Raw genomic sequence first — 15,830 nt, 5'->3', positions numbered from 1 at the left:
TCATAAATACAGAGAACAAACTGGTGGTTGGGGGAGGGATGGGCAAAATAGATGATGGGAATTAAGAGGTACAAACTTCCAGTTATAAAATAAGTAAGTCACAGGGATGTAAAGTATAGCATAGGGAGTACAGTCAATAGTACTGTAATAACTTTTATAGTGATAGATGATAACTAGACATCATGGTAATCATTTTATAATGTATATGAATGTCAAATCAATACACTGTACAATTGCAATAAAATTGTACATCTTACATCGACGTGGATGGAACTGAAGGGTATTACGCTAAGTGAAGTAAGTCAATCAGAGTAAAACAAATATCATATGGTTTCACTTATATGTGGAATATAAGAAATAGTGCAGAGGATCATAGGGGAAGGGGAGAAAACGGAATGGGAAGAAATCAAAGAGGGAGACAAATCATGAAAGACTCCTGACTCTGGGAAACAAACTGAGGGTTGTGGAAGGGGAGGTGGGTGGGGGCATGGGGTAACTGGGTGATGGGCATTAAGGAGGGCACATGTGATGAGCAGTGGGTGTTATACACAACTGATGAATCACTGAACACTACATCAGAAACTAATAATGTACTATAGGTTGGCTAATTGAATTTAAATAAAAAATAGTAATATTGTACATCAAGTATACTTTAAAAAAGAAAATTTTCACTTACAATACTATCAAAAAAATAAAAACTTAGGAAAATTGCAAAATGTTGAAAGAAAGCTATAAACAAATCAAAAGACATCCATTATTCATAGGTTGGACAACTTAATATTGTTAAGATGGTAAAATTCCCCCAAATTGATCTACAAATTCAACAAAATCCCTATCAAAATCCCAACTTGCATTTGCTGAAGAAATTGACAGGCTGATCCTAAAATTCATACAAGGGTCTCAGAACAGCTAAAGCAATCCTGAAAAAGAACAATGTTGGAAGACTCACACCTCCTGGCTATAAAATTTTATATACAGCTTACTACACAGCCACAGAAGTCAACAGTGTGGTACTAGGATAAGAATAGAAATATACACACACACATATATATATGAAGAGAAATATAGATCAATGGAATAGAATTGAGAGTCCAGAAATGAACATTTACATTACATTTATGGTCAACTGATTTTTGACAAGGGTGACAAGACAAGTGGATGAGGAAAGAAATATTTTCAAGAAGTGGTGCTGAGACAACTGAATATCCACATGCAAAAGGATAAAGTTGGACCCTGATCTCACACCATACACAAAAAACTAAAAATGGACAGTACACCTAAATGTAAAAGCTAAAACTATAAAATTCAAAACAGAACATAAGGGTGAATCTTCATAACCCTGGGTTAGGCAACAGTTTCTTAGATATGACACCAAAACCACAAGCAATGTAAGAAAAAACAGATAAAATGGGCTTCATCAAAATTTCAAAATTTTGTCTTTTAAAGTAGAGAACCCACAGAATAGGAAAGAAATATTTGCAAACCATATATCTGATAAGGGTTTTATGTACAGAATTAAAAAAATAAAAACTCTTAAACTCAGTAATGAAAAGACAACCCAATTAGAAAATGGACAAAGAGTCTGAATAGATATTTCAGTTAGGAAGATGTACACATGAAAAGATACTTAACATCATTAGTTATTAGGGAAATGCAAATCAAAACCATAATGAGATTACACTGGAATCCTCATACATTGCTAATGAGAATGTAAAATGGTGCAAACACTTTGGAAATAATTTAACATTTCCTCAAATTACTAAACATAGAATTACCATGTGATTCAGCAATTCCACTCCTACATATTATACACAAGACAAATGAAAATACACATCTACACAAAAACTTGTATATCAAGGATCATAGCAGTACTATTTATAATAAATAGCCAGAGTGGAAACAACCCAATTGTCCACAAAATGCACAATGGAATATTATTCGGATATAAAAAGGAATGAAGTACTGATACATGCTACAACATAAATGAACTTTGAAAACATTATGGTAAATAAAAGAAACCTGCCACAAAAGGCCAGATGAAATGTCCAGAATAGGCAAATTCTGTAGAGACAGAAAACAGATTAGTGATTACCTAAGTCTAGTCTAGACGGGGGTGGGGAGTGAGGGGGGAATGGGGAGGTACTGCTAATAAGTATGGGGCTTTTGGAGTGAGTGAAAACATTCCAAAATTACACTGTAGTGATGAGTACAGAACTAACAACCAATAAACCATACACTCTAAGTGGGTGAATTTTTGGTAGTGAATTATAATCTCAACAAAATATTAAAAAGGAGTAGGCAGGGATAAATCTGGAAAAAGATGATCTGTGTCTTAAAATATGAAACTGGACCTCACACTATTATATAAAAATCAATTCCATATTGATTAGGAACTTAAACATCCAAAACAGACCTTTAAAACTCTTAGTAAAAAATGTAGGTGCATGGGGGCGCCTGGGTGGCTCAGTCAGTTAGGTATCTGCCTTTGGCTCAGGTCATGATCCCAGGGTCCTGGGATTGAGACCCGTGTCTCCCCACTGCCCCTCCCTCCCCAGCTCGTGTGTGTGTGTGTGTGTGTGTGTGTGTGTGTGTGTGTGTGTGTGTGTGTGTGTGTGTGTGTGTGCGCGCGCGCGCGCGCGCGCGCGCTCTCTCCCTCCCTCTCTCTCACTTGCTTTCTCTCAAATAAAGAAAATCTTAAAAATATATATATAGGTGAATGTATTTTGCACATTCTTAAACAAGATACAAAAAAGCAGTGACTATAAAGCACTAACAAATCTTATTGTATTAAAATTTTGCAACATTTGCTCATTCAAAGACTTCTTAAAAAGCAAAAAGGCAAGTTATAAGCTAGGAGAAAATATTCACAGTACACAAAACTGACAAATAAGTACTGTAAGGAATACTTTTTTAACTCATAGAATTCTGTTAAGAAAAGGACAGTCCACCAATAGAAATTGGGCAAAATAAATGAAAAGTCATTTCACAGTACAGGAAACACCTATGGCCAACAGACATTCGAAGATATGTTAACATCACTAGTGATGAGCAAAATGTAAATTAAGAAACACTACACTGAGTACCTTTTTAAACTCATTTGGCCAAAATGTTCTGACACTACTATGTGTTGGACATATGGATTCATAGGATCTCTTATACATGTTGAAGGAAATGTACATCTTAAACCAATTTGGCATTATCTCAAGTTGAACACTGACATGCCATATAGCCTAGAAATTCCACTACCAAGCATATGTACAAGAGAAATTCTCACACATGTACAACACAAGACACAATAATGCTTACAGCAGCACTGATTGCAAGAGCAAAACTGTGGAAACAACCCAAATGGTCATCAGTGAGAAAGTGGATAAAATGTAGTATAGTCACACAATGAAAATGAACTACAGCTTCACACAACATTTTGGATGAATCTTAGCAATTTAATATTAAGTAATATAAAAATGACCAGTCATATAAAGCATAGTGTATGCATTAGCTTTTTTACATTTTTTAAATATTCAAAACAAGGAATAAGCAATGTATTCTTATGGAGCTGACTTACTAGCTCCAAGGTGTTTTAGTAGCTACAAGTGACAATCAGACCTACATATTAGAAAGAGTGCTCTTGCGGCACCTGGGTGGCTCAGTCGGTTAAACGTCTGCCTTCCACTCAGGTCATGATTCCGGGGTCCTGGGATCAAGCCCCGCATCAGGCTCCCTGCTCTGCGGGGAGCCTGCTTCTCCCTCTGCCTCTGCCTTTCTCTCTGTCTCTCATGAATAAATAATAAAAAACAAATCTTTAAAAAAAAAAAAAGAAAGAAAGAGTGCTCTGGCTACCATGTAAAGAACTAACCCGACTTGAAACAAATATGAGACAGAGAAATTATTCAGGAAAACTGTAGATAAGTGCAGTTAAAGGTGAGGAGAGGAGGACCTGAACAACAATAGCAGTGAGAACAGACAGGAAGGAAAGAGATCTGAAAGCTATTCAAAGAGCTATAACCAACAGGCCTTAGTTCCTAACTAGTTATAAAAGGGAAGGGAAGGGAAGAATGGAGAATCATTCCTAAGTTTCTGGTCTGAGTGACCAGGGGGCCTAGGATCAATAGCAAAGGCTGATTTTTTTTTAATATTTTGAGTTTGAAGACACCCTGGGATGTCACTATGCATACAATTTCCCCCCTTCATGGGTAATTATAAAATCTGATCCTCTCCCTTACCTCCAATCTCCTTTATAAAGCCCTCTCTGCTGTTCTACCAACTCAATCAAATGTCATCTCTCCCTCTTTGAACCTGCATTGCACTTTGCTTTCACTTATGACATTTATCTTACTCTAGCCCAGTGATTCTCAGTCTTGGCACCACTGACATTTTGGAACAGATAAGTCTTTGTTGTATGTGGCAGTCCTTCCTGTGCACTGTAGGATGCTTTGCAGCATCCCAGGCCCCTCTTACCCGCTAGATGTCAGTAGCATTCCCAAGTTGTGGCAATCAAAACATCTCCAGACATTACCAAATATCCCCTGGGGCAAATCTTCCCTCATTGAGAACAATTGATCTAGCCTATATAATAGATAGGTGAGTACAGATAAGTGAGTACTTGTTTTATACCACTATGAAATCATAAATTCCTTAAGGCAGCAACTTTACAACCTTGTCCTTTTACGTAAAATAGGTAAGTCCATTCTTACATATTAAGGCAGGTTAAGGAAAAGGTTACCTATGTCGATTTACTATTTTTAACTTATAAATATCTTCAAAAGTACTTGATTTCCCATTGACACAGACATCCCCAAACAATTAGCTCAAAGTATTAAGGATTTACATATTGTAATTACTTTTTTAAGAGAGGAAGATTTCTACGCTGCACATTCTAAAGTCTCTTTGGGGCATAATCATTTAACAAAGTGATTTTTGGATGAAAGCCAAATTCACAAACGTTCTAGAATTGGTTAGTCTCCGTAGAGTTCAAATAAAAGTTTATGCTGCAGCTATTTTATTTCCGTCTTTGGTCACCTTAAATCCCTAATATTATATATAAAATTCTACTGAAAAAGACTGAAGTAATTAATTTAAAAGTAAAGTGACAAAAATCTCTGTCACAAATCATAAAAGAGTAGAGAGAATTAGCAACGTCCACAAATAGGAAAAGACTTACTTCTCTATTTGGAAAAAACAACTTTTCTTTAAAATTTTTCATATCAAAAAATACATTAGAAAATAGCCATTGTTTAATTATCCATTATAGTACATAGACTGACAGTCTGTAAGTAGAATACTATCAATTTACAATTTATTTGAAACAGGAGAAATGTAAAGATTAAAATTTAAAACTTGGCCATTAGCAGACTTGAGTGCACTAGTTTTAAGTGAGACTAAACATAAACTTAGATCATTGTTATAAAACTGACTTGTACAGTTTCCTCTTATTACCTTAAATGGTTCCCTGGAGTGGAAGGTGTTCCTTTCCATAAAAGGGAAGCAGACAAAACTTTCTTTTTTTATTAAGATTTATTTATTTGTCAGAGAGAAAGAGCGTGCGTGCACAAACGGGGGAGTGGCAGGCAGAGGGAGAAGCAGGCTCCCCACTAAGCAAGGAGCCCTACATGGGACTCAATCCCAGGACCCTGGGATCATGACCTGAGCTGAAGGCAGACTCTTAACCGACTGAGCCACCCAGGCATCCCAGACAAAACTTTCTGAAACTTTTCAGAGTATTACAAGGCTTCAATAAGTACCCCCAATACAACCAAAGTGTAACGAGAAAGAGAAAACCAAGATTTCTCCTCTAGGTCATGATAAAAATCTCTGTGGAATGAGGGTGGGCATCACACAGTTTAATAAGCATGCCTTAGAGTGGGCTGCTGGGGTGGGCTAGGAGAATGACATGCCCTTCTGCAAAGTTTCAGAGTGCCTTGGAAATTAAATACCACCTTCCAGGGAATCAATAAGCTGTAAGTCTTCAATTATTTGTATTTGTGAAAAATATTTTTATTTGTGAAAAGTGTTCCTAGCATCATCTCTTATTTTGTCAATAAGGTTCGGGATCTTGTCCAACTTTATGCTTTTGATGACAAATAAGTGCTTCAGAGTTTGTACTACAAATAATCTAAATTGTGTAAGACTGATGAATCACAGACCTGTACCTCTGAAACAAATAAAACATTGTATGTTGAAAAAAAAAAAAAGAAGATAGTAGGAAGGGAAAAATGAAGGGGGGGAAATCAGAGGGGGAGAGGTACCATGAGAAACTATGGACTCTGAGAAACAAACTGAGAGTTTTGGGGGGGGGGACGGGTTAGCCCGGTAATGGGTATTAAGGAGGGCATGTATTGAATGGAGCACTGGGTGTTATATGCAAACAATGAATCATGGAACACTACATCAAAAACTAATGATGTAATGTGATGACTAACATAACATAATAAAATAAAATTAAAAAAAAAAATAGGGGCACCTGGGTGGCTCAGTCGTTAAGCATCTGCCTTCAGCCCAGGTCATGATCCCAGGGTCCTGGGATCAAGCCCCGCATCGGGCTCCCTGCTCAGCGGGAAGCCTGCTTCTCCCTCTCCCACTCCCCCTGCTTGTGTTCCTTCTCTTACTCTGTCTCTGTCGAATAAATAAAATCTTAAAAAAAAAAATAAAAAATTTAAAGAAAATTTAAAAAAAACAATCTAAATCAGGATATTAAATTTTAAACTTTAAGCAGTGTGCCTATAAGCCCAATTCTAAAATATCCCAATCAGCCACTTCTGTTCTTTTACCTGTCATGTAGTATAATTTTTTTCATAAAAGATGATATGCTCATATTGTTCAAAGCTACTGATTTAGCTGCTTACCACACAGTCCTAATTCTATACTGTAGCTTATTCTCCATATTGATTCCTTAAAGCATTATGCTCTATTGAGTACCTTTTTCTATGCTCATCAACTTTTTCCCCAACGACACTGCCTCATTTCTTTAAGATTAAAATTTAAGACATTAATGTCCCCAAACATCTACCTTCACTTTTACCTTAGTAAAAGTCAGGTTACTTCTCCCTTCCATGGCTAACAGCTCCCCACACTGTTCTTGCTTCCCTTGCCTTCAAATGAAGGTCCTCTCTACTCCTCTTGGATTTGAACACTGAGCTCTCCACATGTTCCCTCCTCTCAGCCTCTCAGTATGTTTGCAAAAATACAGAGTAAACCTTTGGTTAACATCTGCCCTTAACACACAATATCATTCTCAACTCTGTATTCATACAATTTCTCTCCTGAAATTCTGCAACTTTCCCTCCTATCTAATCATAACTTGATCCCATACTGATCATTTACCTCAAGATTCAGCAAACACCTAACTTTAAAGAAAGCTTTCTCAAACTTACTTAACTAACCCCAATAAAATTAAGCCTTATGCCACAGCTTTGCATCACTTACTTGTACATTTTATAAATGTATACAGTTTTGAATATTGTTATATAATTCTTTTCTTTTTTATGAACTGTTTTAGTAATTTTTTAAAGTTTATTTTTTTAGTAATCTTTACACCCAATGTGGGGCTCAAACTCACGACCTTGAGATTAAGAGTCGCATGCTCTTGGCGTGCCTGGGTGGCTCCATCCATTAAGCATCTGACTCTTGATTTGGCTCAGATCATGATCTCAGGGTGGTGGGATCGAGCCTTGCACCAGGTTCCATGCTCAGCGAGGAGTCTGCTTGAGATTCTCTCTCTCCAGTGCGCTCTCTCTCTCTCTCTCTCAAATAAATAAATCTTTTCTAAAAAAGTCACATGCTCTTTCCAATTGAGCCAGCCAGGCACCCCTATAACTCTTTTCTAATTGTTACACATATTCCTGTACATATTCAGCTATTTAATAGACTCTTCAAGGACAATAACCAAGTCCCTTTCTTTTCTATTGGCTATAATCATGTTTCCAAAGTTGGAGTTCAATAAACGCTTAATGAATCTATTCTAAAACCATCAGAAAGAGAGGCATGAAGACTAGCTATGCAACTGCCATACACAACACAAAACACACTGCACACAAAGCAAAAATTATATAACATATTAAGTTAAATAAGCATTTATTTTTCAGAATACATAATCTATTTATTAGCATAGTGTGTAGTTAAAAAATACCTTTATTATATAGACAGACTGCATTACAATGGAAATAACACTGGAATAGTGAGTGCTAGAGTCAAAAAACCTAGGCTCTGACCCCCACTCTGCCATACACTAGCCATTTAACTTTGGGCAAATCACTTAACCTCTCACAACAATGAGTAATTACTATGTACTGTGCCAAACTCACAGGGTTATTATTAGGATACAATGGCATAATATACATGAAAGTGCTTAGAGATTTATAAAGAGCTATATAAATGGTAATATTTTAATGATGAAATACCCTCCAATTTAAGATAACATTTTATTTTAAAATGTGAACTTACAAAAGAAAGAAATTAGGGGGCAACGATTTATACTGTAGAAGAATTCATCACTGAATAAAATAAATCACTGTGAGGTCCAGCAACTCAAATTCAATCTAGAGCAATTAAAATATGAGTCAACTGTCAAAAATGTGCTTCACATTCAACTTTTTAGGGAGACATTTATTACACAAAGCAAGGTAGATATTTGAATCAGTCCAGAAAATCACAATCACAAGTTCATTCCATTGAATGTACTAAGAGGGCCTTCACCTCACAACATAATCAGATGCTGCAAAGTTTATCTGGCTCCATTTTACAACCTGATAAAATGCACCATGCCCCACAGTTGAAGGGGTGAACCAGCACATGTAGGAAATACTAGAGTTGACTCCAGGTTTACAGGAAAACATGTGATTAACCAGGACACAGCACCATCTGATGCATATAAGAACTCCTAAATCTGTTTCACAGACCTATTGTTTATAGACATAAAGAGGTATGAAGAAGCAGAGGGAGCAGCTGCAAGTAGGCTGAGACTTATTTGTAGCGTTGGTGACAAAGTCAAATATGAAAGTTTCAGGATTTGTTTGAGTGGCTATTAGAATCATTTTCAAGCTCTCTTAGGTCAACAAATTGTCACAGTATCCAGACAGACTAAAATGTTCTAGACAATTTCCCTTTGCCCTGCCAAGTCTACCTATAGACCATCTAAGACAAGACATTACAACAAGAGTCAGCTACTTTCCTGAAATGGATCACGAACTTTCTCATCCCTGTTCTTATGTCCCTATATAGAGGATTTTAATCAAGAAGAATCTGGAAGGCAGATATATTCAAAAAGGTCATGAGCACAAACCACCAACTGAAGATTCAAATAAATTAGCAAACTCTCCCTTTTAAATATTAATCTCCTGAAAAGGCTGCCATAATTAGCTTCAAGCTACATTCCAGCAAAAGAAGGGGAGTGAGCTGAAGAGGGGAAAAGAAACGAGGAGAGCAGGAGGGCACAGGCAGGTGAAGATCACACACTAGAAATGCAAAAAAAGGTAAAAAGACACCAAAGACAAACTTCACCAATAGCTACCAACCATCCGTCTTCCCTCAGAGCAAGACTATTAATAGAGAAAACAAGATTTTGCTGCTACATGTTTTGGGAGCACTATTTTCTTAATGCCAAGTTATCCAACAGTATTAAATGTAAACCAGGGTTATGCATGGTAACTGAAGAAACTATAGCTTCCCGGCAATTTTCTATTCACTACAGACATGATATAATGAAAAAAAAAAGTCTCTGCTTCACCAAGTCTTTTAAAAAAAATATTGAACTAGATCTTGAATACATAGTTCCTAGTTTTGGTTTTGACCCTCTTGACAAGTGACTTTAGTCACTAAATTTTTATCAATGTTCGCATTCACCTAAACAGTACTTCTTGAGTACCTAAAAAATGAACTATTTTAGAGTTTCTCAGCCCTGCCTGCACATTAGAATCACCTGGGAAGACTTTTAAAAAAAAAAAGATTCTCTTGGCCCCTGAGATTCTGATTTAATTGGTCTGGGGTAGGGCCCAGGCATAGGTTTTTAAAAAACACTCCCTTGAGATTTTAACGTGCAGCCCAGGTGAAGAACCGCAGGTCTGTTTTGTCTTATGTGTACGTGAGGAACAGCAAAATAATGCAAAAAGCCCTCCCTGCTTCCTTTCAAATCTATCAATTTTCCCTTCTTATCCAATTTAGTTTTACCCCAGATTCTCACCACCTCACACCTAGATTAACAGAATACCTTCCTACCTAATTTCCCTTCCATCAGTCTCTTCCCAACCGAATAAACCATTATATGCTTGCCTAACTCATCAGTTTGGTTCTGAAACATTATCCCACTGAGAGTTATTTTAAGTATAACAATACCAACAAACAGAACTGGTTTCATCAGAGGATACCGTATGTTTACAGATGTATATGTGTGCATGTGTACGTGTATGTATGTATGTATTTTCTCAAACATGCTCTATTTTTCTTCAGTTCCAGTGTACCCACCTTCATTTATACATAATGAATACTAGTCTCTTTACATACAAAAATATTGCCCCTAAATTGTTCACAACTGAATTTTGTCAAAAATGAATGGCAAATGAATCACTCACAAATATGTCATTTAAATTTTGAATTGTTTCCACAAGGAAACACACATTCAACTGAAAAAAAAAAGTAAAATGAGGTGGAATCATCTCAAAAATCCTGTGTTACTGTAGACACTGATAAAGTTTATGACCAATGAATGCTTAACAAGAACAAATATGGCTCTGCTTTGTGTTAAAGCTTGCCTCAGGAAAAAAAAAAAAAACCCGAAGGTTTAAAAGCCAAAGGTTATAACCACATAAGATGATATTCAAGTTTATGAAAAATATTATCAAGTACAATATAAGCAATATATAATGAGAAGACTGAACAACTATATGACTTATTCCCTACCCTTAAGGAGCTCTCCAGCTTCTCAGGGACAGCATGACACAAACATAAAAAAGAAAATAAAGCCAGCCCTAGCAAGTAAGTGGTAAAGGTAGTAAAGTACCGTTAAGAGCTCAAAAAACAGGAGACTGCTATGGACTAAGGGAGTTAGAGACAGCTTCCTGGAAAAGCTGGGGCTTGAACAAAATTAAATAGATGGAGTAAAGAGAAAAATCCCAAGCATGTGGGTGACCTTCTACAAAGATGAGGCAGAAATTCATTATATATATTTGAGGAACAGAGAGTTAACCTAGTTGGAACAGAGGGTTCTATGTAGGAGTGTTTGGGGTGCTAAGGTTGCAAAAACAAACTGGAGTTGTACAGTGAAAGCTCTGAATGCCAGGCCAGGATGCTCAAACTTAATCTTACAGATATATCATTTACAGGTTATAAAGCACAATAAGCAAAACAACATATCCCCATAATGATGCAGTATGAAACCATTTATCCTGGAGCCTTTGAAGAACATACCAAGTCCTATAATATTTTGCCAATATATTCATAAATATGTGAACATATTGTTTAGGAAATCTGTTCAGAGTGAAGGAGTAAATACTCAAACATGCTTTCCAAAATACAACATCAGTGATCGATTACGCATTCATAGTTCTTAGGATAATTCCTCAGAGAATAATTGGGTGGAAGGCTTCAATTTTTAGGCTTTCCTCCTCTCCCCACCCTCCTCCCAGCACATACCTAAATTTAATATCCAGAAACTGAATACACTGAAATAGTGTTATTCTGAAAATAAGAGGCCTTTTATTACTTCTCATTATAGGTCATTCTACTTACTGTACTGTTCCAAAATTACTACACCTATCAAAATAATTTTGTCCATGATTTCTTTCAGCAAAGCAAATATAAAAGATAACAAATGCAAAGATCATGAAAAGCAAAAAACCCGTTCATCAAACGAAAACGTATTTAAAATAATCAGCATTGGTTTATAAGGCAGAGGGGAAAGAGTATGTTCATAACAAAAAATGCCAACCACAACAAAGAGTACCAGAGATTGTAGGAAGAACGCTACAATAGCCAATTTCTCAACCAAAATGATAAGCCATTAGCCCACAACTCCCTAAAGAATAAATTCTGTTTCTTAAAAATGCCTTCAAATTTTTTGGCTATTTCTGCTATAAAAATTAAGACTAACATAACTCAAAACAAGGATCCTTTCCCCTAGTATACCAGACATGTTAGTGATTGATTGATTTCATTTGCCACAGCAACAAATACTAATTTAACCACCACTACCTTCTCAACACCAGGAAAATGAAAAATCTGTCTTTAAAAGCATACGTGACCAGAAGGCAAGAACATTCTGGGAGGATTAAAACACACACACAAAATAACACATAAAAACCGTGGCAATGCTGCGGCTGCACGACGAAAAGGAATATGCCTTTCTTCCAGGCACGTATGCCTTTAAAGAATATGTGTAGATTGTGATTTTACGTATTGTCCTCCCCCCCGCCCCCTCCCCCCGAGAAAGATGAGAACATCCACGAGAGTTGGAAGAAGTGCATTAAGGAAGGTGTCAGTACCTCCCTCCCTACTCCTTACTGGGGAAACTCGCTTTAACAATACTGCTCTTTCACCCCTCACATCCCGCCCGGTTTCCATACATCTTTCAGTCAACAACCCCCCCGCCCCCGCACCACCACCACCATTCCCTTCTCTCCCCCTCACATTCACGAGAAAAGGCTGTTCCGACTTTGTCATTCTCGCCGCCCCCGCGAACCCGCCCAGACCAGCAGTCCAACAACGCAGCCACGCAGCCACCCACACCCCCCACCTCCTCCTTCGGAGCCCAGCTTCCCCTCCCCCCCCACCCCGTCCTGTCACCTGCTTGGGTGGTGTCCGTCAGGTCGTAGCCGCTGCCGGGGAAGTCTCGGAGTTTCCTGCCACTGAGGCTCAGGATGCCGGAGTTGCCCGCCTCCTCCAGGGCCCGGTCCAGGCTCCTCACCGTGTGCTGAGGCTGCAGGCTCCCCGGGTTCCACTGCGGCCCGTTGGGGAACGGCTGACCGAAAAGAGTCGGTACCGGGATGGGCACCACCAGGGTCCCGCCGCCGCCGCCGCCTCCCCCTCCGGCTCCGCCACCTCCCCCTCCGGCTGTGTTACCGCCACCGCTACTTCCACCTCCACCACAACCGCCGCCCCCACTGCTAACACCACCTCCCTGACTCGCCGCCATGTTCCTGGGAGAGAGAATAGCCCCCGACAATACTCTCAGCTTGTGCCGCGAGTGTAGGGGTTTCTTAGGACGCATGCGCAGACTGGGGGGCGGAGGGGGGGCGAGGTAGAGGGTGGGAAGGAACCAGGGGGCGGGCTGGGAGGAGGTGTTGGGTAGAGAAGAGACGGTGTTCCAACGTGCAGAACGGTCGCTTTAAGAAATGTGTGATCAGAGGAAGGATGCTAAGTCTCGGTTCCGCTGCTTTGGGTACCAAAATCTTGCGAAGCGACACCAGCTTAACTACAGGTCATTTAGCGGTCTGTCCCCAGATCTGTAAATTGCTTCACCTTTCTCGCTCTGCAAAACAAAGGCAAATATATTAGGTAGGGGTGAAAGGGATTCGTTTCAGAATATATTGAAACGGGTTTTAGAAGGACTATCAGCCACCTTATTGAAACGCTTACCGCAAATGCCTCAGGAATTGTTTACCAGTGTTGACACGGAGAGAAACGGTGGAGGGTTATTTGGGGAGGGAAACTGGTGCAGAATTGAGTTTTAAGCATATATGAATTTTGCCATAATTTAGAATTCCAAAATAGGAAAACCCTTTTTAAATGTTTTCAAGGAAGCCTCTCGTTTCAGTATGTGTGGGTCTCAGCCAAACTGCTGCCTTCCAAAACTTGGAAAAGTTCTCTGCATTCTGTTCTATCACTCTTTGAAGTTGTGCCAAGATCTCCAAAATATCTCAGGTTTCTTCTCATCATGTCGGTATGGCTGATGGAAAACTCTTTGATCATTACGCAACCTTAAAGTTTATTTTCGAAATAAAGGTTTTGGTTTTAGGTGGAACTCTGTAGGTTTAACACTGGGGATAATAAGCTAAGCAATCTTCTACTTTAGGAGGTCATTTTTAGAACCTGAACCCAACCATTCAGGCCACTGTTAAACCCTTCTACCCCCATTCAGAATACTCAAAACTTTTTCACTGAAAGTAAAGTGACCCCCCAAAAAAGAAAAAAAAAATCAGAATATTTGGGCATGTTCAATCATCATCAATTTGAATATCAAATGCATCTCTTTTACGTCCATTTCAATTTGAGCAATCTGCTAACAATCTCATTTTCTTAGAGAAATCACAAAAGTTAATCTGCCATTGGCTCTACTTTGGGGAAGAATGCAGGAAAAAAATTGTGGCCATCCCTACAGGTTAATTAAAATGATTATGTTGCAAGAAATTACATTTACCATATGCATGACCCACAGAAGAAACAGAACTGAGAATCAGACTCTACAATGAATTAGCTAGTGAAATCAAAGTATTTAAGCCCACTGGTGTCAGAAAGAAATGCTGTACCTTATATCTCATCTTTATATCACAAATCAAATCTCAAAGTATTGCTATTAAATAAAATTAATTAAATAAAATAAAATCTCAAAGCATTGAGATCGAATAAAATTCTCAAAGTATTAATTGAGAACTTCCAGAATCAAGAAGGGGAGAGGAGAAACTAAATTCATTAGTTAGAGAAAAGATTAGGAAAGGAACTATTTTAATAATAATTAGCCAATAAGAATTTTGGCGTTATTTAAAACAATGTATCAGACTCCAGGAAAAATATGCCCTCAGGATACCTGTCAAGTGAAAAAGGCCATGTACAACCAAATTTAAGAGTAAAGTAATCTTTCAAAGAATTAAAAGATAATCTACAAAAAACAGGAAGTCTGCACAGTAGGTTAGGTATACGTGAAAATCAGACAAAATAACACATTCTAGAGCTTTCACAAGAACACCAAGGTCATAGGAGTATTAAAAGATAAACTGAGGCATATTTTAAAAATTTAAGAACTGTTCTGAGCATTTATCAATTTAAATTAGGCAATGCCAAACTAGAAGTGGCCAGGAGTGCTCTGCCAACAGGAACCAAGGGAAAGGCATGTAGAAAACATGGGGAAGCAAAGAAAGGAAATTATCTGATTGGCTATAACTTAAAGCTAGTTGGCTGTTTGTGATTGGTTGTCCTTAGCACTTTGATTTCATAACCTTGAGATATTTATAGGCTTAGGTTTTGGTATGCTTAAGTAAGTTGCCTTAGCAATAGAGCCACCTCAGTCTAATGGCCCCCATGTTTCGTTAATTTAACAGGAGGTAAAAAGTTCAGAAGAGTATGAAATTTAGAAATTTGTTCCAACCACCTGACTGTAATACTCAGAAAAGTGTCTTAAAATCTCTGTACGTCAGTTTCCTCATAAGTAACACTAGAAAATAACAAGAAGAATATTTAAAATAGTGCTTACCAAAAAAATAAAATAAAATGAAATAGTGTTTACTGTTTACCAGGAACTGTTGTAATTGCTTTGCATATACTAAGTCATTCAATCCTCATAACAACTCTGTAAAATAAGTACTATTATTCTTCCATTTTATAGATGAGGAAAAATAGTGTATAGTTCACATAGGATTGTTCTAAGAATAAATAAGATCACATATGAGCTATTACTTTGTGCCAAGAAACTATTCTCTGCAAGGAATTATATAGCATTAGGTACTCAATAAATGTTAATCTCTTTATTATACCGTTGCCGCTCTCATAAAAGAAAACTAAATAATAAGAAATATACAAATAGAGGAAGTCAAGGGAAAAATCAGTTAATTTATTGATAATTGTGCACAAAAAGAGATTTGACATATTGCATGAATTTTTTTGCATCAGTCTACACTAGAGAATATTTT

The 15,830-nt window shown here is 37.7% G+C and overlaps 1 protein-coding gene across 5 annotated transcripts in view; it reads right to left on the bottom strand.

Moving 5' to 3' along the window:
* The window catches only part of LRCH2 (leucine rich repeats and calponin homology domain containing 2), a 96,935-nt gene extending 83,740 nt beyond the window's left edge, over window positions 1–13,195 (bottom strand). For 3 of the 5 annotated variants that reach the window (XM_088028938.1, XM_088028939.1, XM_088028940.1), the window contains exon 1: window positions 12,772–13,195. In XM_088028938.1, the coding sequence (XP_087885064.1) occupies window positions 12,772–13,195 (424 nt within the window). The remainder of the gene's footprint in view (window positions 1–12,771) is intronic. The other 2 variants (XM_028094095.2, XM_028094097.2) reach the window with 1 other exon arrangement.
* Between the last annotated feature and the right edge of the window lie 2,635 nt (window positions 13,196–15,830).

Source organism: Eumetopias jubatus, unplaced genomic scaffold (assembly GCF_037043125.1).
Source record: "Eumetopias jubatus isolate StellerSeaLion01/CBP00866 unplaced genomic scaffold, mEumJub1_p1.0 scaffold_11, whole genome shotgun sequence".
Taxonomy (NCBI): domain Eukaryota; kingdom Metazoa; phylum Chordata; class Mammalia; order Carnivora; family Otariidae; genus Eumetopias; species Eumetopias jubatus.
This window is presented reverse-complemented; position numbering and strand designations above follow the sequence as displayed.